General features: G+C 34.9%; 1 protein-coding gene across 2 annotated transcripts in view; it reads left to right on the forward strand.

Moving 5' to 3' along the window:
* MMP16 (matrix metallopeptidase 16) overlaps window positions 1–22,631 on the forward strand; it is a 190,242-nt gene that overhangs the window by 98,057 nt on the left and 69,554 nt on the right. For both annotated transcript variants that reach the window (XM_027452438.3, XM_027452439.3), the window contains one exon: window positions 10,703–11,007. In XM_027452438.3, coding sequence (XP_027308239.1) covers window positions 10,703–11,007 — 305 coding nt within the window. The remainder of the gene's footprint in view (window positions 1–10,702; window positions 11,008–22,631) is intronic.

Consider the following 22,631-nt stretch of genomic DNA (forward strand, 5'->3'; position numbering starts at 1 on the left):
TCTCATTTGTACTGAGTCCAATTTTCTATTTCATTACAGGATTTTTTACAACAGTCTAAATCTTACCACTTGTTCATCTTCCATCACCCAAAGCATTCATCATAATCCCAAACAAGGGTGCCCAGTTTTAAACTATGTGGCAACTATCTAGTAATCTCTCTCACTTTGAGGAATTTATAGCAGTTCTTTACCTCCTGCCTTCCCTTCCCTCTTGTAAAATGTTCAGTCTCTCATTTTGACAGGACCTCCAGTCAACAAGAGCTTTAAAGTGAATAAACCTGTAATACTTTTGTAGTGAATTACAGACCAAAAGACATTTAAACTAGAAAAGCCAAGTTGCCTTAGAATAATATATATATATTTTATTTTTTTTTCTGAATATAGGAAATTCAAAGCAACTAACAACAGGAAAAAAAAAAAAAAGAGAGAGAGAGAGAAATAAAATAGAGAAATAAAACTCCCATTATTTTGTCCTTCCTAGTGGTTCCCTGCTGACAAGATTAATTACAGTTAACTCAATGACCCTTTAAGTTGCTTTGTTCCCTAAAATTTTGAACGTATCTCTACCATCACGTCTGCTCCATTTTTCTCGGTGCTAGTCTCTTTGTAACCTGCAGATTTCCAGCTGCATTCTGTTTCTGACTAGTCAAACCTTGTAGTCTTAACTGTCTAAGTTTAGGAACACCTCCAAAGGGAGGATAATTTCTTTTTCATATCAGTGTCTGCTACCTCTTCAACTTTTCTGGAAAGAATAGAACAGAAACACAGAATAAACAATAAAAAAAAATGCCATCAATCAAGGTAGGGTTGTGAGACACTGGAACAGGTTGTCCAGAGAAGTTGTGGATACCCCATCCCTGGAGATGTTCAAGGCCTAGCTGGATGGGACCTTGGCCAACCTGATCTAGTGGGTGGCATTGCTGCATATGGCAGGGAGGTTGGAGTTAGATGATCCCTTCTAACCTGAGCCATTCTATGATTCTATCATTCTGTAAGGTTATCTTATCGTAGCATTTCACTCACCTGCTTTTCTGAACAGGAAGGTTAACTGCAAAAAAAATGTATTGCATTGACATTACTTGAAAAAGAGCCCAATAAAGATGAGCAGAACATGAACCTTAACAGCAGCTCATAGCAGGTGTTCTTAGAAGTTTATTTATTTATTTATTTATTTATTCTTTTATTTTATGTTTTTCTGGGGAGCTTTGACTGGGATAGAGTAAGGCAAACTTTTCAAATGCTAGATGCTTATTTCTAGAAAGTATTTAATATAAAACTGTAAACGTATAAAGTTTTGTTGGGCTCTGTGAAATTCACAGATGTAGAGTTTTTTCTATGTATGATCAAATTGGTGCAACTCTGATGTTGAGGGGAGCACGCTGAAGGAGTTCAAAAGCTACATTTACCACTTACTGTCTCTCTAGCTAGAGGATATCCTGGATGCTGGATTTAAATGAAATAATTATCACTTTAGGCAAAATATCAAACCATTGTTTGAAAAAACAGAACTGAGATCACATATAAATGCATTTTAATCTGTGTCTACTTGTGTTTTCAGTCTAGATTTTTTTTTTCTTTCTTTCTTTTTCCCCCAAGAATTGCTCCTGGCACCTGTTAAATTTAAATGATTAAATGTTGTTAAGAATATTTTTCCCCTTAGATTGTCTCTGTAATCACAGATAAGGGGATCAAAATGGATATACATGCTACTTACACCACTTTTTTCCTGCATTTCCATGTTTTCAATTTGTAATTTTTCAGGCTAGGAAGTTCAGCTCAAATTTCAAGATGGAGCTTTAAATAAATCATTCACCAATATCATTTGTGTTAATTGCTTCCTTTCTGGCCACATATTACAGTTTTAGCTTAGATGATCATTAGTCTTAGACAGCCATATATCCACAGTCAGTGTCAATATGCAGAATTCCAATATTTTTAATGATAGCATGGAATGGATATTTTGCTGCATTAGTTATACTTTCTCTCCTTCAGGGAATGCAGCTTTCAAATTATTTGAACTGGTGAATAGGGTGTTTTTTTTAGAATTCCTGTTTCTAATGAAGTTACACAGCAATAGTAGTTCTTGTATCTGTTCTGTGTGGTATAGTTCATGCTTGCATACCTTGTAAACATTATTTATACTTATGTATTATTTATACTTCTCCTATATACTAATACAACTTTTACGAAAGGAGAAACAGAAAGTGATTAACCTTTTTAAACAGCCATAAGCATATAGGACTAGTGAGAACTAGCTCCATTACAGAACAAGAAAGATCTTAATGGCAAAGTCTTGTCTCTTAGTGTTTTAGACTGTATCAGATTACAAAACAATCTCTGACTGAACATAATATAGATTGAGAGAAGAAATTTATGAAACCTATTAAGGGATTTTTTATTTTTATTTTTTTTAAGGTGATGTTTACAAAGACACTTGTAAGTCTCTCTGAAAAAGCAATCACCTTCTCTGTTGCTAGGGAAGTAAATCACCCAGTATTTAAAAGGAGTAAGAATGTGAATCAATAAACCACTTGTCTTTGTAAAATAGAGCATGAATGTTTATATGCCTATTTTAGGCATATAATTAGATAGAGAATTATTGAATATAAAGTCCTCTTCATCAGAAGTCTGGGCATACTATTCATAATTTTAACTCTAGCACTAAGAGAGTCAGTCATTAGCCAATTTTTCAGATTATTCAGCCTGCAGAACACTTATACAAATAAAATTAGAGAATGCTCTCTGAAAAGTCAAACTTTGTCTTGAATTAAGACCCTCATTTAGAACCTTTAACATTTTAAAATAAAATAAAATATCAATTTAAAAGCTATTCTGCAGCTTTATTCTTCTTTCTTGAGAAAGAGAAAAAAAAATAATTGATTGTTCAGCAATATATAACATTAATTTAATTGGTAGAGAAAGCTTAACTGCAGATGGTCGGTGGCCTTGGGTCAAACAGTAGATTAATTTCTTCTTCCTTTCCCAACAAGCTGGATTCATCCTTGACTTCAGCTCCCCCAAAAGCAACAAAAGATGAAAGATTTGTACATGCCTACCTTTAAGTTGTCCAGTTAAATGAATTAATGCTTGTTGGAAGCTTCAGTATGTAATGAAAGGTCCTATATGTCTTGTTAAAAATATACCATATTATTACTACATTCTGAATGACCCACATTGTGTGGAACATGGAAAGAAAATTTTCTTTTAAGTTTGAAAGTCACACTGAAAAATAAGATAAAGCTAAGTTAAGAAAGACTTTAGAAAGTATTTTTGATTTAAACTAGCAACACGTTGGATTATAACATAATATTACTGCCACAGAGGACTATTAAGAACATATTTCCTAAATCAAGGAATTGCATTCCTTATTAATTCTAGTTGTCACTAAGAATTCTGTATGCTGAATCTCCTTGATTATATTTTGCTCATGAATTAAAAAGGGCAGAGCCATCAATATTGAAATAAGAGCATATGTTTTGTGATGGGATGATTTGCATACTGTATTTTTTTAAATATATGGTTATTGCAGTGTCTAGACATGAGCATATTCTCTTTCCTTTAAAAGTAAATAAATAAATAAATAAATAATAATAATAATAAAAACAACAGAAATAAGGGATAAACATTCTCTGTGTTTTTGTTGTTGTTTTCAGAGATGACGAGAAGTTTCTAACTTTAATTAATTTGTGAGTAACTGAAACATCTGAAAACCAGTCTTCAACATGGAAGCAATATTCTGTGCTTTAATTCAGTTGTATTATCTTATGCCTAAGTAACATATTTTGAAACATGCCAGAAGCATTTACAGGACTGGCCTGTATCATTTTTCCCAACATACACACGAGGCTCACAAGGCATTAAGTCAGTGGAAATACCCTACCATGTGCTCTAGAACTTTAAATTTCAAGTCAGTAGCCAAAATCTTTCATTTCTCTCTATCAAAGTACACACAGAAAGTAGCACAGTACACACACAAAGTAGCACAGAAAATGCATGCAGATTTGTATTGGGAAGTGATACTTGCAAATGAGGAAAGCAAGCTGACTGGCATGGGGAAGAAGTTCTTAGGGTTCTCTGAAAACAGATGTTTTTAAAATGACCCACATGTGAGTTCTTATCATTACCACTTACATGTTTTGCTGGAGCTCTGGTGACTTGTAGTTGCATGCTCTAGAAATATAGGGATTTATACTAGGGAGACTAGTTCTTTTCAGTAATGAGATTCTCATAAACTATTAGACTACCATAGAGCTTCATATCCTGAGGACTAAAGGGCCAGGGATCCTATGATTACTGAAACTAAGCATTAACTTTCCTTAATAATCATGGATGCAAAATTACAGCCTAAATTTTAATAGATCCTTGTGTATTAAACATTCTTATGCCATTATATATGTATTTCCCACAAGCTTTCAAACAGAAAAACAAAAACAAACCAAAAAAAAATTTGGACTTATAATCAACCTTATGCTACATGGGAAGGTTTCTGGTATTTACCTTAGTTCTGTTAGTACCATTATAGGCAATGTTTATGAATCTGAATAAAATGAAGTACTTCCATTCCTACCTGCTGATTTAAGCATATATACCCCCTGTTAAAGCTTGGTGCTATCTCAAAATCTAATTTCATAGCAGTGATTCTTTCCCTTTTCTTAAAAACAGTTAGCTGTATTATGTATCTCAGCATTTCTAACCACTGAATGTAGAAGTAAAGGCATGTAAAATATACCTAATAAAAGGTATATAAGGTAATGAAAAGTCCCAATAACTGTACTTGTGTGAGAGAATTCCTACTTAACAGTCAATTAAGCCAATTAGCTGTGCTTTTGCACAGTTTAATTTAAATTAAAATGCTTTTCACTATATGTACTTTAAGTGTAAGCCCTTTTCAAATAAAATTTATCTCCATTGTATAATATGAGTTCTCATTTCTTTTATATTTGACTACTTCAACAATTCTGAAATAATAAAATCCTTAAACATTATTATGTTGTAATTGTAAATATTTTTTTTTGGTCTTGCATTTTATTCAGATTAATTAGTAGTAAAATATGACATGGGTCACATTCCTGTAGAAACAAAGTATTTTAATAATCTTAGCTTTGTATCTTGGAAACCTCATCTTTGTCACTTTTCAGCTCCTTTTAACAAATTATAGGGAGAGTATTGTCCATGAAACAGAAGAGCCAAGAGAATTATAGATGTGGCAACAGTAGGTTGACTTTTAATGTGATCACAGAACAAGGAGATCAAAAACAATATATCTGACTTCGGCTTAATCAGCTGGAGCTGGAGCTATATGAATCAAGATCACATTTTACATGTTTTAAGGTTATAGCTACGAAGAGTTAGCAAAGTGAGACTGCAAAGAAGTTGAAGCTAAGAAAACCCACATCAATGAGAGATTAATGAAGTTACTTGATGGAAAGTGTCTGTAGATAAATGATGGCACAAAATGCAGTATACCTTTAACCAGAGGTGATCTATTTGTTTCAAATAGGAGTAAGACTGGGATGGGAAAAAAGGAAAAAAAAAAAAACAATAGAAGAAAAGCTTTTTTTTTAGGTTTGATTGACAACAATGGCAATGTGAAGCTAATGTTTCAACAAGTTATTTAAATTTAAATTATATTTCAATTTATTTTATCTTAACTGCTTCCTATCAGTTATAGATCTAGAAATGGCTGACTACTTCATATGGATTACAGACTGCATGTTTTTACCTATTCAGTTAAATTTCCTGATCTTTTTTCTTCTGTACCCTTTCTTTCTCTAGAAAAGAGTTTCCCATTTGTGGGAAAATGGGAATTTTTTTCCAAATTTTGGGAAAACCTTAAAATGTTTGAAAGAAATGACATTGTAGAAATATTTTCTAAATTTATAGTTAATTGATATATTCATGTTCTAGAAAAAAGTCCTAAAAAGTCCTTAAAAAGTCCTCTTTCATCATTATAGTTATCTAATAATTTGAAAAGCACTCATTAGTATCCAGTGTAATCATAACAACAGGGTAGTAAGATATTGTTAATCCTGTACTCTGGATTTACTGCACAAATGAGCACAGAACCAATTTAAGAACAGTATTTATTACATGCAGGGAAGAATAAAAGTATCAAAGTCTACAGGCCATGAAGGAGTCTGTCACTGAGTTATTATAACTCTTGTGAAGACTGTTTCTGCTAAGGTAAGCAATAATGCTAAGCTTTATGCAAAAGTATTTTGAGCTTTATCTAGCATTTGCTGAACTGTCTCTTGGGTTTTAGTTTGGTCAGAAGTGTTGATTTTATATACAGGATTGTAGCAATTTACATGAAAGATATAATGAGCTGCTCTAAAGACCATAAGAAAAAGAAGGAAACAGTGAAATTTAATGGCAAATATGTGATTCTTAATACACTGTATTTAATTTTCAGATGAGTGATTCTACACAGTCATGTGAGGTATATCCTGACAGCCTTACGAGGCTCCTGAAGCTGCTGCATCCAAAAATCTGTCACTGAAAGATGGAGAATTTTTTGGAGGCTATTTTGGGTGAAGAGGGGGAGGAGTAGAAGGAAAACCCAAAGCTTTTCTAAAATCAAGAGGAGGCAGAATTTCAGAATAGCAGTCTTCCAAACAAGACTCTTCATGTATCTGTATAAATACTACTTAAACATGAAAAGTGGATATCACTGATGATTTTTTTTTTCTTTCTTTTACAAGAGATGGATTTAAAAACTACTATGACTAAAGCAACTGCAAGGTTGAAAACCATGTTTGCGTCAAGCAGCAATAATAACCACAAAATACTGTATTCAATGGATATATGTCTGTGATTATCTAAGAATAACAGCTTTCAAAATCTGTGCAAAATATCAGTCCGTATACTTGTTTGTAAAAAATGGCATCTAAAGAAATATTTCAACTTATTTTCCTTTTACTTACTAAAAAAATTCCATTGGAAGGAATTGCAAGTACTGTCTTCAGCTCCTTTATAAGGTTTCATTGCAAATCAATTCAAGGCCATCACTGGAGATTTCTCAGTTGAATTTCTTTCCTGTGAAATGATCACTAGACAGAGAGGTTATGAAAGCAGTTCTTAGGAATACCATTTTCTTATTATGATGGCTTTTGTCTTGCTATGTTACCACCTTGCAATAAGAATGATTCTGAGTTGGCATGTCCCCAAGTTTTTTTGAGCCACGTTATATGGATACATTGAGTGTAAGATGCCTAGCTCCTCTTTTCATGTTACCAGTGACAGCAACTACTATTTTAGGTGACTCCGATCTTTAAGACGTAGAGCCACGTGAAAAAAGACCACATAAGACTATCTGCTACTGAAGTGATATGTCTAAACCAAAGCCTTTTAAGTGATGAGCCTTAAAATCCTTGATAGTTGATACATTGTATGGATTTATTTTGTTACTACCCCTTTGAAGATCAACACCACGAAAGAAATGTAAAGTTGTTTGGATTTCATATCTATATTCTATGCAAGCTTCCCAGCTAGAAAACTTCCATGCTGGTGTTACAAATAGCATTAGAATTTGCCCCTTTAGGATTGAACTTGACTTGTATTAAACCCATTAAAAAGGACAATCATTTCTGGAAATATTCCTATATTGGAATAAATATTGATTTATTTAATTTCTTTAAAAGCTACATTTTTCATTACAATCTTACTCTCTCTGGAAGACCATTTTGGAAGCCAGAAATCTGTCTTTCTCTAATACAGAATGTATGCTCTGAAAAATATTTTTTCTTGAGATGTAGAATACTATTTCAAAAGTAATTTGATAGCTGAAGCTCCTAGAAAAAGTCCCTCACTATAGGTAATCACCCATAGTTAATGTGTGTGAAACTAGTTGAATGGCTCAATTTTTCATTTATAATCAATGACTGAAACTTAATTCTGTGCACTGAAAAGCAAGAAAATGTAAAATGATGAGGTTCAAAATGTGAGTCAATTTCTCTTAGACCAAGCAATTGATCAGTTTACCACCAGTACAAAATTCCAATCTGTTTTTGTCCAATCTCTTTTCATCAGTTTCCTTGTATCCTTTTGATCTGTTTGCATAACCCCAAAGTGTGACTTTGATCCATTACTGATTCCTAAACAGAAAACAATTAAATAAATTGAATCTATCAGCGGAAATTTTACTACATCAAAAATAGCAGTTTTGCTACATGTATTCTATTTTCTATAAAAACCTGTTTATTCATTTGCTGTATATGCGGCAACACAGGCTCTAATCCCTCAGTGATCTGTGCTCTGGACAATTTATGTGCCTTACAGAGTACACTGTAAAATTAGACTAATGCAAAACGTCATCCTCATTGTAGTGATATTTTTAGGAAAGCAGCACATTAACTGTTAAGTTTCTGGTAGTGGCAGTGTAAGTGTGCTTTTGTGAGGTGTTTTCATTTAGTGCTATATGGCATTCTGGTTGTGAAAGAAATACAGTACATTCTCAACGTGTGGGTAGGCTACAAGCTCTAAAATGTCTTAAAAAAAAATCACAAAGTAGGGAGCTTTTAGAGAGGGGTTATGCAGGGCCTGATACTTGGCCCAGTGTGTCCAGTAATTTTTAACTACCTGAAAATCAGTACAACACTAATCATAAAGTTACTGATGAGTCAGTACTATGAGGAATACGTAACTGTGAGGAAAGGTGTTGCTACCCCATCAGGCACCTAAGTACCACACAGTTGTTCACTCACTCTTCCCACAGTGGGACAGGGGAGAGAATTGAAAAGGTAAAAGTAAAAAAAATCATGGGTTAAGATAAAGACAGTTTATTAGGTAAAGCAAAATCTATGTGCACAAGCAAAGTGAAACAAGGAATTCATTTACTACTTCCCATTGGCAGGCAGGTGTTCAGCTGCTTCCAGGAAAGCAGATCCTCATCAAGCATAACTTACTAACTTAGCATAAGTTACTTAGGAAGACAAAAGCCATTTCTCCAAATGTCCCCCCTTCTTTCACCCAGTCTTTTATTTCTGATTATAACTCCATTTGGTATGGGATATCCTTTTGGCCAGTTTGGGTCAGCTGTCCTGGTTGTGTGCCCTCCTAGCTCCTTGTGCATCCCCAGCCTCCTCACTTGCAGGGCAGCACAAGAAGTTGAAATGTCCATGAGTCTGTGCAAGGATCAGCAACAACCAAAAACACTGGTGTGTTATCAACAGTGTTTTCATCAAAAATCCTAAAACACAGGAGCCTCTAAAAACATATGAGCCTCTAAGATGAAAGTTAATTCTATCCCAGACAAAATCAGGAGAAAAAGGCATACAAAGCAATCTGAATCACAACATCTACATTGTGTAGGATAGGGCCAGGCCCAGGTGTCAGGATTTTTCCTCTCTGAGTGGTATCTGTGTGGCAGGACTTTGTAGATCTGACAAAGTTAGTTTTAAAAGAACATGATGAAACTAGAGGAATTCAATAAGTATTTTACATACTATATATGTAAAATTAAATTAGACTTGAAAGGTTTGCTTCCATTTTTATAAACTTTCAGTATCATATAATCAAGTATATGAATCTTCTCAGGCTGACTAGTGAAATATTTGTGATCTCCATCAGTACATCGTGTTGTGTTTCCATCAGCACATCGTGTTGTGTAAACTTACAGAAATCTTACATGCATTCCAGAATGCTACTTCTAAAACTTGTGATGGATGGATGGATGTTCAGCAAAGCACATGTCAAATGGAAAAAAAAAAAAAAATGTGCATTTGATTGCAGCAGTTTCAGTACAGACATAATAATATAAGTCTTTGTTGTGCGCATGAATTGAGTAAAAATTACAGAGGAAATTGGATAGGTCTGAATCTGATTATTGGCAATCTTTTCTTGAATTAAGTAATAAATTTAAATAAAGAAGGGTAGTTTTGTTTGTTTTTAAGATAATTCCACTGTAATGCAGTTTAGTTCCATTTTGAACTCAACAGTGATTATGACATTTCTTTGCCTTTCTTTTTTATGTGTGTGTGTAACTGTAGATGTAGTAGAGACCGAAATTTTTAACTATAACTTTTTATGAATTAGCATAAAACTGATTTTCTATAAAATGATTTTTCTGACAAATTCCACAGTTTTATGAAACATTAATAAATGCAATCAGATTATTAAAGAACATCTTAGCCTGTTACAAAATAGAAAGGCTTTATTTGTGATAAGAAATTATCTATCCAGTTCCAAATGAAACAAGAACCATTTTTGAGGCTTTGTAAAAATTGGTTGGTAGTCACAGTATGGAGCTCTGCTATTGTTAATGGGCTCACTAAGAAGTTAAAAAATCATTTAACTGGAAACATTTTAAGCTTTTGATAAGAAATGACACGCCATTCTTCAGCTGTGATGTATTTGAATTGTGGTCCAGGAGGTAAGCAGTCAGTGGCTGATTAATCTGGTTATCCCACTGTTAAGAATTTTTTCATTTAAAAGTATTTTTAATGTTCTACAAATAAGATTTTTGTACTGCTCAGAATAAGTCAGCTAACAGATAAGGACAACTAGTGTAAAGGGCTAAATGAATTAACACAATAATTTCTCAACTGCTTGTTTAAAAATACTTTTCTTAAGGAATATAAAACCACACTAGCATGTTTTATTAAAATCTCTATGTTTTTAATAATCTAGTGAAAAGTGGATGTGAGCAGTGTCACTTACCACTCTGTAAAATTTAATCTATTTACTCTTTCTCTGTTTCTTTCAGCATTAAGAACGTCACTCCAAAAGTAGGTGATGCTGAAACTCGTAAAGCCATTCGCCGTGCCTTTGATGTGTGGCAGAATGTAACTCCTCTAACATTTGAAGAAGTTCCTTATATTGAATTAGAAAATGGCAAGAGGGACGTGGATATTACAATCATTTTTGCATCAGGTTTTCATGGAGACAGTTCTCCCTTTGACGGGGAGGGAGGATTTTTGGCCCATGCATATTTCCCTGGGCCAGGAATTGGGGGAGACACTCATTTTGACTCAGATGAGCCATGGACTTTGGGAAATCCTAATCATGATGGTAAGAGAAGATTTCAATTTAAACAAAATAATTAATATTAATTAAAGCATCTCATGAATTTTCAGCTATTTCCATGCTTCCCTGTCCTTAAGTCACATAGTTTTCTACCCTAAGTTTATGTTGCTTTAGAAATATCTTCAGTTAATCGGTCTATTAGGAATCTTCAACAGAAAGTTTCTGTCTAAATGTAACTTAGAGCGTGAAGAAGTGTTTCTCTTGAAACACATTAAATTCTTGTTAGGAACCCTTGTGTTAATTCAACCATTGTACTGATGAGTGTTTACATAAACAAGTTGCATTTTGTACTTGTTGGCCATAGGGATTTTATTTAGGTTTAGTGAAAATGGAATGTTCATTAGAAGTGATATGAGAGATTAAGAATGACTGATACTTCTCACCAATACCTATCTGTATAAAACCTAGTCTTCTGTTTTACTTAATGGTGATGCAATAGTAGCATTTAAAGTCAACTCATAAGGGTGCTATTCCAAGAACAGAATTAGTGCTTCCCAATAACTTTTGAACCTTTTTTTTGGAACTCATCAGAGAAAGCTGGGGAAGGACTCTTTAGCAAAGAAGGTAGTGATAGGACTAGGAGTAAGGGTTTAAAACTAGGAGTTAGATTTAGGTTAGATATTAGGAAGAAATTCCTTCCTCAGAGGGTGGTGAGGCACTGGCACTGGTTGCCCAGAGAAGCTGTGGATGGCCCCTGATGGTGTTCAACGCCAGGTTTGATGGGTCTTTGAGCAACCTGGTCTAGAGGGAGGTCTCCCTGTCCATGGCAGGGAGTTTGGAACTAGACGATCATTAAGGTCCCTTACAGCCCAAACCATTCTGTGATTCGTAATTACTTATTTAAGTTGTAAATGCCTCAGAGTTAAAGAAGTGACTACAGTTGGTACATCTAAAATTTGCTCAGTGAAGACTACAGATATTCTTTAATGATACTATTTGCAGAAGAATAATATGGCCTTTGCTGAGCTCCAAGTTCATGTGATTAAATTACTGTTATTATCTAATAAACCTAATTTAAAGCTATCTCTGCAGAACAGTATCAAGGAAAAACTTTTTGTAGACTTATTGTGCATTTGCTGCAGTTGTCCTAGTAGATCTCTCTAACTCATTTCCATAGTTTGAGAGAGTCTCTTCAGCAAACAATGACATATAGAAGAAGACATACAGATGCACAAAGAGGATGCTATTGGTACACAAAAGATGATAAAGACGACAATTAAGTGCAAAACTGTTGTATTTGAATGTTAAACCAAATTTGTGAACAATTAAGGACTTTATTTAACTCATTTCTTTCCTCTCTTTTTCATCTTCCGAGTCTAATTCAGAGCTCTTTGTGTACCAGTATTTGTAGCCTTGTGCTTACAACAAAGTCTCAACTTAATAGTTCAGGGGTATAAATAGGATATTGTGATGATTCTGATGGGAAATACTTGCATTGTGTAAGGGTCAGTGAAGCAAGAACAGTATACTGCATTGTGGAGGCCTTTAGTAGCAGAATGGGTTCAAGAAGCTTATTTCCTATGGACTGAGCCCCAGATTCTTATTGAAGCAAAACATATTTCACTGCTTATATTTGCCCTCCACAAGCTCAGATCAAAGAAACAGCAGTGGGAGTCTTCTGTTTGTGCAGCTCAGGTAAATAGTCACAGCATTGTGAGGCTAAATGAAAGTGTTCTTATGGACTCTGTGGGAGACCAACACTGCACATAATGTTCTATCTTTTTTAAGTTATTACTTAAGCACACAGGAAAATCTACAGACGTGTATGTTGAAGGCAAGGTGTCAATTTAAAATGTGATAACTCCTTTGGAACAGTTCCACATATGGATACTTTTAGTCTCTATGAAAATGTGCGACCTTCTGGCTATCTTCTTCTACTTTAACTTAGATATTTTTCAGAGTGCAAAATGACATGCATTTCTTAATGTGTTTTCTTGTGGTTGTGTTTTGTAGAGTAGTTGTCAAGAGCTATTTCTTGTATTCACTCATTTTAAAATATCTTGAAGGAAAAAATTAAGTGAAAGTAAAATGATACTATCATTAAAACTGTGCTTTTTTGTATCTTAGAGGACTGACCTTTTATAAGAAAATTTTTGTTATCTATGTCATGAAGTGCCAACAGGTATCACAGGAAATATGTTTTGCAAGTGTAATAACATACTTTGATGTGCTCATATATCCTTTTTGAGGGAGTCAGATTTCTGTTAAAATGGGATAGTCAAGATAGAAAACCCACAATAGTTTATGACTGCAAAATTTCTGCAAAATACATTGAAATTAAAATAAATATCTTATCAATGTAAATGTTCTGAAGAATTTTGGCAAATTCTAGTTTCACTGTTGAAATTGTATGTACATTGGATCTTAGGTCATAGTTATTGTCTAAATGAAAGTATTACGTGATTGTCTGCCTAGAAATATCAACCTAAGTACAGTTGATATACGTACTCAGAGTTGCTATTTGTCCGTGACTTCCAGTTATCAGGTAGGCCTGTGCTGATGATCTTACTGCATTTGCTGATGATCTTACTGCATTAGCTTAGGTCTAGCAATCCTGAAGGAATGTCCGCATTTTTGTTTTTGTTGTTGTTTTGTGACTGGAAAAAACATCCAGGTGGAAAAAGAAGACAAGCATGCCATTTGGGATTGACAGGAAGGAAAGACTTACAGCTCTCTTAGGCTCCCTATCATCTTGAGCTCAGTCTCAGAACACTGAAAAGCAGAAGGTTGAAAAATATATTTCTGATCTTAACCATGAGTCATTTTTCCTGGGCGAGTGTCATTTTTTTAAGCTTCATTGCTGCCATAGTCCTTCAATAGTCAACTCCATGTAATGTTGTTAGAAATCCAATACAAGGGTAAAAACCTTTGGTCATAAATTTTTGGTTTTGTTTTTGAATTAAATCTCACCCCGAAGAATTTTTTTCTCTGATTGCAATTCTATTATTCCAGAGTGATTTGAAAACATAGATCAGCTTGCAAATTTAGCAGCAAAATGCAAGTCTTAGGTCCTCTTGAAAAGTACTAGCCTGATTTTCCACATTTTAGTGTTCTGCTAATGAAAACTGCTTGCCATACTCTCTAACTCAGAAAACACAAGCAACTCCTTGGAATGCTTTCAGGGACAGTTTTCCTTTTTAAATTATTATTTTTTAAATATATATATATATATTTAATGAGCACAAAACAAGAATATAAAGTATCATACACAAATTCAGTACTCATTACTTTATATTGACTAGTTAATAGCACTGTCCTCATACTTTGGGTGATTTGTTGTTACTGGGTTTTTGTTGTCATTTTCTTATCATGCTTTCTTGATTTTATTTTGTTTTGCTTGGTTTCAATAACGTTACAGACTGAGGGGTCGTTTTCAATAGAAACACATAATCTCTGCATCTTAGTGCTGCTTTCCATTGTTATCACTTCAGGGTCATTTTTTGTGGCTTGTACACCTATTTTAACAAGGTGGTGAAAAGGGTCTATGCTTTGAGGGGTCTGCACTTTTCCCTCATTCTGAGGAGCGAATAAGACTTTTGTAGGAGTAGAGACTAATGGGCCTGTTACTCAGAAAACAAACAAACAAACAAACAAACAAAAACCACTCTGGTCACACAAATTAACACTTGCAGACTCTCTATAATGATCTTTTTCTTTTTTTCTTTTTTTTTTTTTTTTTTTTTTTTCTGGATACCCTATAAATTGAGTACAGCTGGTACCTTAACTCCAGCTAAACTGTAGGGAACTCTTCTCTGAATTTCCATTGTGCTGCTGGTGATTACAAACAATATTGGTTTTACCTTGCTGGGCTGCTGAACTTCACCGCAATTGCTCTCACTCCCCATCAAAAGAAGAGGATAAGAAAGTATTCTGGAAAGGAAAAAAAAAGAAGGGGGTGGGGGGGGAGCTCATGGGTTGAGAAAAAAAAATATTTTAATTATTTAATTCAAGGGAAAATAAAGAGGGAAAAAACAACAACAAAGACTGCTTGAAAGCACAGAGACACAGAGAGAGGGGAAAAAAATCTTTTTTTTCCTATTTCCCTGAAGAGAAATCCTATTTCCCTTCAACTGTTTGGCCACGTCCCGGGAAGCAGGGCCTCAATACACATAGCAGTTGTATGGGAGGACATCTTCATAGTGAGAGCCACCCTCCCCTTCCCCACCCCCCACCTCCTCCACCCCTTTTCCCCTTTCCTACCTTTTATTGCTGAGTGTGACACCACATGGCATGGAATATCCCCTTGGTCAGTTTAGGTCAGCTGCCCTGGTGATGCTCCCTCCACACCTCTTGCCCACTCCCAGTCTGCTGGTTGGGTTTTGGAGGGAGTCCTGATGTGGTGCCGGTATTGTGCAGCAATCGACACAACACTGGTGTAATACCAGTGCTGTTCTAGCTACAGGTGCAGAACACACCATTGTATGGGCTGCAGCAGGGAAAGTTTAGTTTGTTTAGTCTCAAGATTATTTTGGTAGCACTTTGCAACTGCAGTAGGAGAAGAGGATGGAAGAAACAAACATTGAAAGTGAAACACTAGTCAGGAACAGGAAATCAGAAAGGATGTGAAAATCACAGGAAAATATTTCACAAAGAGCACAGTTTAGATTAATAACAAGACAAACATATACATGTAAAATAAGGAAATAGAGGTCATACAGGATGGACAATTAGAGATGTAAACAACAATAAAAAAATAAAAACAGATGAAAATAAGCAATGCCAACTGACATAAGTATTTATTTGAAAAATCAGTGTTTATTAAAAACAAACTTTTTTTTCTCTTAAATTTATATGCTGGAAAGAATAAGAAGGAAAAAAAGGAAAAGGAAAAAAATCTTAATATATCACTCTGGAGGCGAGGAGAAGATTTCATTGTCCCTATGACTCCAATCCATTTAGGTGATATACATCACCACATTTTTGGAGTGAAAAGTATTTAGACAACGAATGATGTATCCAGAAAAGGACAATGATGTCTTGCTAAGAGCGGCAATATTTTGGAGGTATAGTATTGTCAAAATCCTTAACCAGAAGTCTTTTTCAAAATATACTTTCAGTTGCAAATATTTGAAATCACTGTATAGAAAGTCAGAGTCATTGACAGGGACGGGAGGAGGCAGGGACTGCCTCTACTGTTAGCTGCTAGCATAAAAATGTCTTCCTGTACTGAAGCTGATGGTAGTGTTCTTGTTGGTTTTAATGGGGCTCTGTCACATGTTGTCTTCATCTGGCCATTTTTAAATCTGGAACACGTAAAGTTTTAAGGTACTGCAATATAATTAAGGGTTGAAGTATCAGATTCTAGTAGAATAACTAGTGTGCTAGATTTCTGGACATGCTGCTTCATTAGTAGTTGTGAAGCTTCAGAGCCTCCTCCCCTATCCTCCAAAATACTGCAGCATGATGTATATACATTCTCAAGGTCTTAGGGATAAGATGCTTTCCCTATTGTAAAACAGGCAATTTTATGTTTCTACTTATACTCTTCACATTTTACTTTGGTTTTGAGCAGCAGTGATTATAAATCTGTGGAAGTTTTAAATAATATCTGCTGAGCATAGATGTTTGCTACTGGAAAAAATGGATGATATATTTCTATAACAACGCAATTATAAATAGGACTTATCTTGCAGATCTGCTTTGTCAATAGAATATAGTAATAGAATCAGCAGGATCAATCAGAAGGACAATTTTCCCATGTTTACTTCAAAAAAATCAAATTACAAAGAAAACAAAACATATGTTTTATACAGGACTCACTAGATCTGATCTCATTGTGAAATATGATTTCATACTTGTAAATGAAGGTTGCTTAGGATCCCACTACTGGACTTTTGAAAAAGAGAGGAGGCAATATCAGATCTCAGAGTTGCTAAATGCAGTGTACACATTGAGGTTGCTTTTAAAGTGATAAAGTCCACTTGAAATGATAATACGTCCCCTATTATAGGATAACTAGCTAGAGTGTTCTGGAGTAAGGGGTGTTGCTTGCTTGCTTGCTTTATTTATTATTTTGGAAAGCCTTGAAGAGGACAAGTACTAACCTCAATTCATTTTGCACCCTTCCCATTAACTTAACAGTGAGCAGTACCAAAAGCTAAATGAATCTCAGACCTTCCATCATTTATAATTTCTGAAGACATAAGAGAGGAACAGATGAAGAGACTGAAAGCAGTCTTCTGAACAGTGACTTCAGACAAAGCTAGATTATCTTTAGAAATCTGCGTGTCTTGACTAGTTCTGTTGGTAAATACCAGCAGACATTTAGTAGATGAAGTTTGGGTAAAATCCTGATAACCTTTGGCAGTCCCAACCCACTGAAGCCAGGTTCCTAACTAATGACTATGTTCAGAAGCTTCATCTTGGCAAGCAGTAGTTGGGAATGAAAGGGCTGTGATGATTTTTGGAGTTCAACGTCAGTGCTGTCTGTTTGTTGAATGAAACACAAACTATTTCTATCAGGTGGGAATGGTGACTGAGATGCAACTGTTATTCCTCCTCACTTTTACCTTATATATTTTCAATCAATCTCTTCTACCTGGATTTATTTTATATTTTATTACAAACATAATTCCTATTAAATATAGTAAAGCTCTCAGATGGAATCCTAAAAATTATGGCAGAGTAAATAGATCAGAAAGGACTTTCAGAGAGCAGCCAATCATGGATGAAGATATATTTTAATAGACAAATCCATCAGTAATACATATCATCATATTTTTTTATAGCTTCTTAATGTATATATGTCCTTTCTCCAGCTGAGAGTAGTTGAAAACATTTTTTTGCAATCTGCCAGAAACTAAATGGCTTAACTTAACTTAAAGCATAAACTCCTGCTTCAACTTCAAAAATTGCATTGGTTTATCAAAATTGATTTTAGATTTGTCTGGCAAAATGCACTTAAGTTAGTTTAGCTCTTCTTTAAATCATTTTTTTTTTTTTTTAAGTGAGTGTTTGAATGGAGAGTATAGTACTTTTAACTAGATTAATTTAAGGTTGACCTACTTACACATGTGCAGCTTTTTAAAACAGCAAGATTTAGAAGTAGCTCTTGGGGAAAACAAGGATGTCTCGAGAGCTTAGACTTCAAGCAGATTAGACATGATGCTTAATGTACCAATTGCTGACTAAAATCTAACTGCAGAAGTCTGACTTCCAGTGGCAAAAAATACTTGGCAAAACTAAGTATAAGCTCTCCTCAGATAAAATAGTAGATCAGTAGAGTTCATTTGATACTCTTATCCTCATATTAATATCTGCCAGAGAAACAGAAATAAAATATACATGCATTTGTTGTTGTTGTTGTTTAATGTCTGTAGCAAAATTACTACACAATACTGAAATTCTGTAGAATTCTGCCTTTAAACAAAATAACACAATAAATAATAGTAAATGATATTTTATTACAGAAGTACTAGGTATTTTTGGTGTACATTTGCTTTTAAGCATAAGGAGAACATGTTTGTAGCATGCTTACATTCATGTGGAATAGTTGCAACTTTTATATACGTGAATCTGTCTTTGGAAGAACAAGTACAAAACTCTTCATAAGGATTTGGTAATTTTTTGCTAACTCTGTAGTACTCAAAAATTACAAGTTTTACAGACAAACAAAACAAAACTCTGTCACTTTGTACTATGCAGTTGATAGATCGTTCATGTTGCCAAGCAAAAGCTTTCGGGATTTGATGCAAATACAGTATCTAATGTAGATAGATATTTGGACTCTAGTTAGTGCATAGATTATGCTGTGGGCTCTGTTTTGGCAGCCAGAAAAAATTTATGAAAATCTTAATCTCTGAAGTGCATAGATCAACTTGTAGTAAATGTCTTTTGGCTGCCAATGTCACAGTGCAGCAGATATATGCTGCTGGAAATATGAACCAGTGGAGTTGTGAAAACCATGTCTCCTAAGGGAGATTTGCGTCTCAAACAATGCATGTCATATGCTGTGGTTAGGTAAAAAGCAAGCTGAGCACTTCAGATTAAAGGAAGCTCTGTATTACAATTTTAACATTACTTTCATTTCATAAAGCCTAGTGCTCTTGCTTACTTGATTATTTTAATAAACTTTTATTCATACTGAGTTTAATCTGCAATCAAGCAGTGTGACCTAGTAGTCATCACATGCTTGTTTTCCAGTTCTTTACTAGGATAAATATGTAAAAGCTGATTGTGTTCCTTAAATATATATATATATATATAGTATCATACTTATCTTATGTAAATACTTACGTATTTTAAACACAGAATTAACAACATGGGTTCCTAGAAATCAACCTATCCTTAATAGGGCTATTAGCTGATACCTAGGGAAGAGGATAAGAGCAAGGGCAAGCATATGGCAACAAAAACCCTGGCATATTCACTCCTAGCTTCCAAAAATCTGTGACTCATTGACTTTCTGAGCCAGAGGCCATATTTCTGTGTTTAATAGCCTTTGAGGGATTTCCTTTCATGAACTGGTGTAATCTCTTTTTTAACCCATGTAAGCATTTAGTATCCACAACATCCTGTGGCAGTGTGTTTTATAGTTTAAGCAGATGTGAAAAGCTATCTGTTCTTGATTTTTAAAGTTGCCATTTATAAATTCACTTTAGGTACACTGATACTCATATTATAAGGAAGTATTTCCCTAATCATTTTATCTATGTCATTAATAATTGTATGGATCTCGGTCACATCTTGTTTCCAGGCTAAAGATATCTAACTTTTTGAAGTTACAGCTTTGTTTATGTATGGTTACAAGGTTAAAGAAGCCCAACTTCTGTTTTAAACTAAACCTATTTGAATGTGAAAATGAGGTAATTAGCAGTATTATAAAATACAGCAAAGAAACAAACAATTACATTTATAGCATATCACAATGCTGAAGATGCCCGAAAATATTTAAAAGAACTTTGCAAGCTACAGACAAATGGAGCAACTGATGATTCTTTTCATTTCATGATTCTCCCTGAAATTCAGGAGTCAACTCGTACACATATAATATTTTTTATTGCTAAACCTCAAGGCTTTCATTATTTAGAAAACAAATCACTCTTTCCCCAATAGTAAGTGTGTGTTATGCTGTTAGAATTTAACAGGGTAATCTGTTTTCAGGCTTCACAGATTTTACATGGATTATACTTGTTTGGTGTGCATACACCCACTTGTTCCATGTCCAGTCACCCTAAGTTGTTGCACAAAATGATAACTCTGAACCATTCAGTGTGTACTTAAAAGTATTACTATGATATGTAGAGCTATGGATGTAGAGCTGCACTTGCGAATAGAGAGGCCCCTTCAGTTATTGAAGAGATGCATTATATGCATCCATAAATGGCCCTGGGTAGCTTGTGAGGACTCAGTCATGAGGCATAGCAATATACAGACATGAGAAGTGGATCTTTCTAATATATCCCATGTACTGCCTGGAAACCAGATGTTGGAAAATATTAACCATTGGCAAGGTAATTAACTCATTTTCTATTTGTTGTTGTTGTTTGTTTGTTTGTTTTTGCTTTCATGGAAAACCATTTTAGCTTTGAGAAGAGTGCTTAATTTACATGCCGTTAAAAGGGAAACTTAAACACTGGCAGTCAGTGAAGGCAGGGACATGGATGAATCCAGCCCCATGTTCTAGATGTGTGTTCAGTTGGCCCATTTTAATATATCTCTGGGGCTATCAATATCATACTCTCAGCTTCTATCTTGACCTAAAATTGTTAAGTACACTAATATGCTATCTGAAAGAGAGGCTGAGGAATAAGTCAAAGAGATGGACTTTGTAGTATTCCTAATTAAAGCAATGGAAATGTAGTCTGTTAAGCACATCTTACACAGTGTTTTTAGTGTCTATAGCTCCAAGGCGGTATTTACACTGTGGCTTATTTGCCAAACAGAAATGGTCATGATGCAGGCAGTAAATCAAAAATGAAGTGTAATAAGATCTACTAAGTTGCATATTACTTCCATCATTGTGTAGGCAAACACAGACCGTTGCAAGCCTATGTGGAATAGCTAGGGAAGCTGCAAATTCAGGTATCCATTTGAACTACAACTGGAGGTTATTTCCCACATACTAGGGCCAGTAGAACAAACTTCTTGCATTTGCCATCTGTCTTAATTCGCTATCAGCCAGTCTTAAACTGCTAATGAGAACTGTTAAAACTAAAGTGATTGACTTTGCATGGAAATGAATGATGAAAGTTCACACTGCCTGTTACATCGACTTCATTGCCAAAGGAACATTTAGCTGAAAGACAGAATGGCCCCTCACAGACAATTGCAGGTATGTACAGAAAAGAAACAGACCACACCATTATTATTAATGTATAATACAAAAGGTCTAGAGGCCTTTGTCTCTAACAGCTGGTTATACAACAACAAAAATTTTATTACTGTCTTCCCAAACTGGATTCATTGGATCAGACACCTGTATACTGAGAATAGTGAGTTAACATGGGGAATGTAGTTGAAAAATATTTGTTAAACTCATTAATATGTTGAAGCAAACGATGTGTCTTTTCAATGTGTCACAAAAAAAAAAAAGTGCTTTTTTTTTTTTTTCTTTTTCTGTAGCGGGGTAGAAAGATTTTTTTATTATTTATTTATTTATTTATTTATTTATTTATTTATTTATTTATTTTGGGGGGGAGAGCAGATGGATGTAGTTTGAACAAGTGCATATAGAAAATGTGGGTCAGCCTTTTCATGATTATTTATATATCCTAATCCCAGAACCCCTAACATACGGTTACTGTGTGAGAAAGAGAGGAAAAGAGAGAAAGAAAGAGAGAGAGAGAGAGAGAGAGAGAGAGAAAAAGAGAAAGACCTCACACACAACAAATAAATCTATCTCCTACCTTTCCTCCTCTTAGCAGAAAGTTTAGCAGATTTTAAGTCTGGGTCCTGAATCTGAGAGAGCTTCATATAAATCTTCTCCATGACAAACAGTTATTGAAAAGGGGGAAAAATTAAATGATTTAACATATTCTAGTGTTTTTTTATCCCCTATACATCTTTTTATGTTCTCCATCATCTATCAGAAAGACAGTATTTCTTTAAAATGTATACTGTAAAAATAATTATAACAGCTCTAATGCTAATTATAAGGAAACTGCTTTATGAGATTTCACACCACAGCCTGAATTTCGTGGTCGAGGGAGGTGATTGTCCCGCTCTACTCTGTGCTGGTGCGGCCTCACCTCGAGTACTGTGTGCAGTTCTGGGCACCACAGTATAAAAAGGACATGAAACTGTTGGAGAGTGTCCAGAGGAGGGCTACGAAGATGGTGAAAGGCCTGGAGGGGAAGACGTACGAGGAACGGCTGAGGGCACTGGGCCTGTTCAGCCTGGAGAAGAGGAGGCTGAGGGGAGACCTCATCACAGTCTACAACTTCCTCGTAAGGGGGTGTCGAGAGGCAGGAGACCTTTTCTCCATTAACACTAGCGACAGGACCCGTGGGAACGGGGTTAAGCTGAGGCAGGGGAAATTTAGGCTTGACATAAGGAGGGGGTTCTTCACAGAGAGAGTGGTTGCACACTGGAACAGGCTCCCCAGGGAAGTGGTCACTGCACCGAGCCTGACTGAATTTAAGAAGAGATTGGACTGTGCGCTTAGTCAC

Source organism: Anas platyrhynchos, chromosome 2 (assembly GCF_047663525.1).
Source record: "Anas platyrhynchos isolate ZD024472 breed Pekin duck chromosome 2, IASCAAS_PekinDuck_T2T, whole genome shotgun sequence".
In the NCBI taxonomy this organism is placed as follows: domain Eukaryota; kingdom Metazoa; phylum Chordata; class Aves; order Anseriformes; family Anatidae; genus Anas; species Anas platyrhynchos.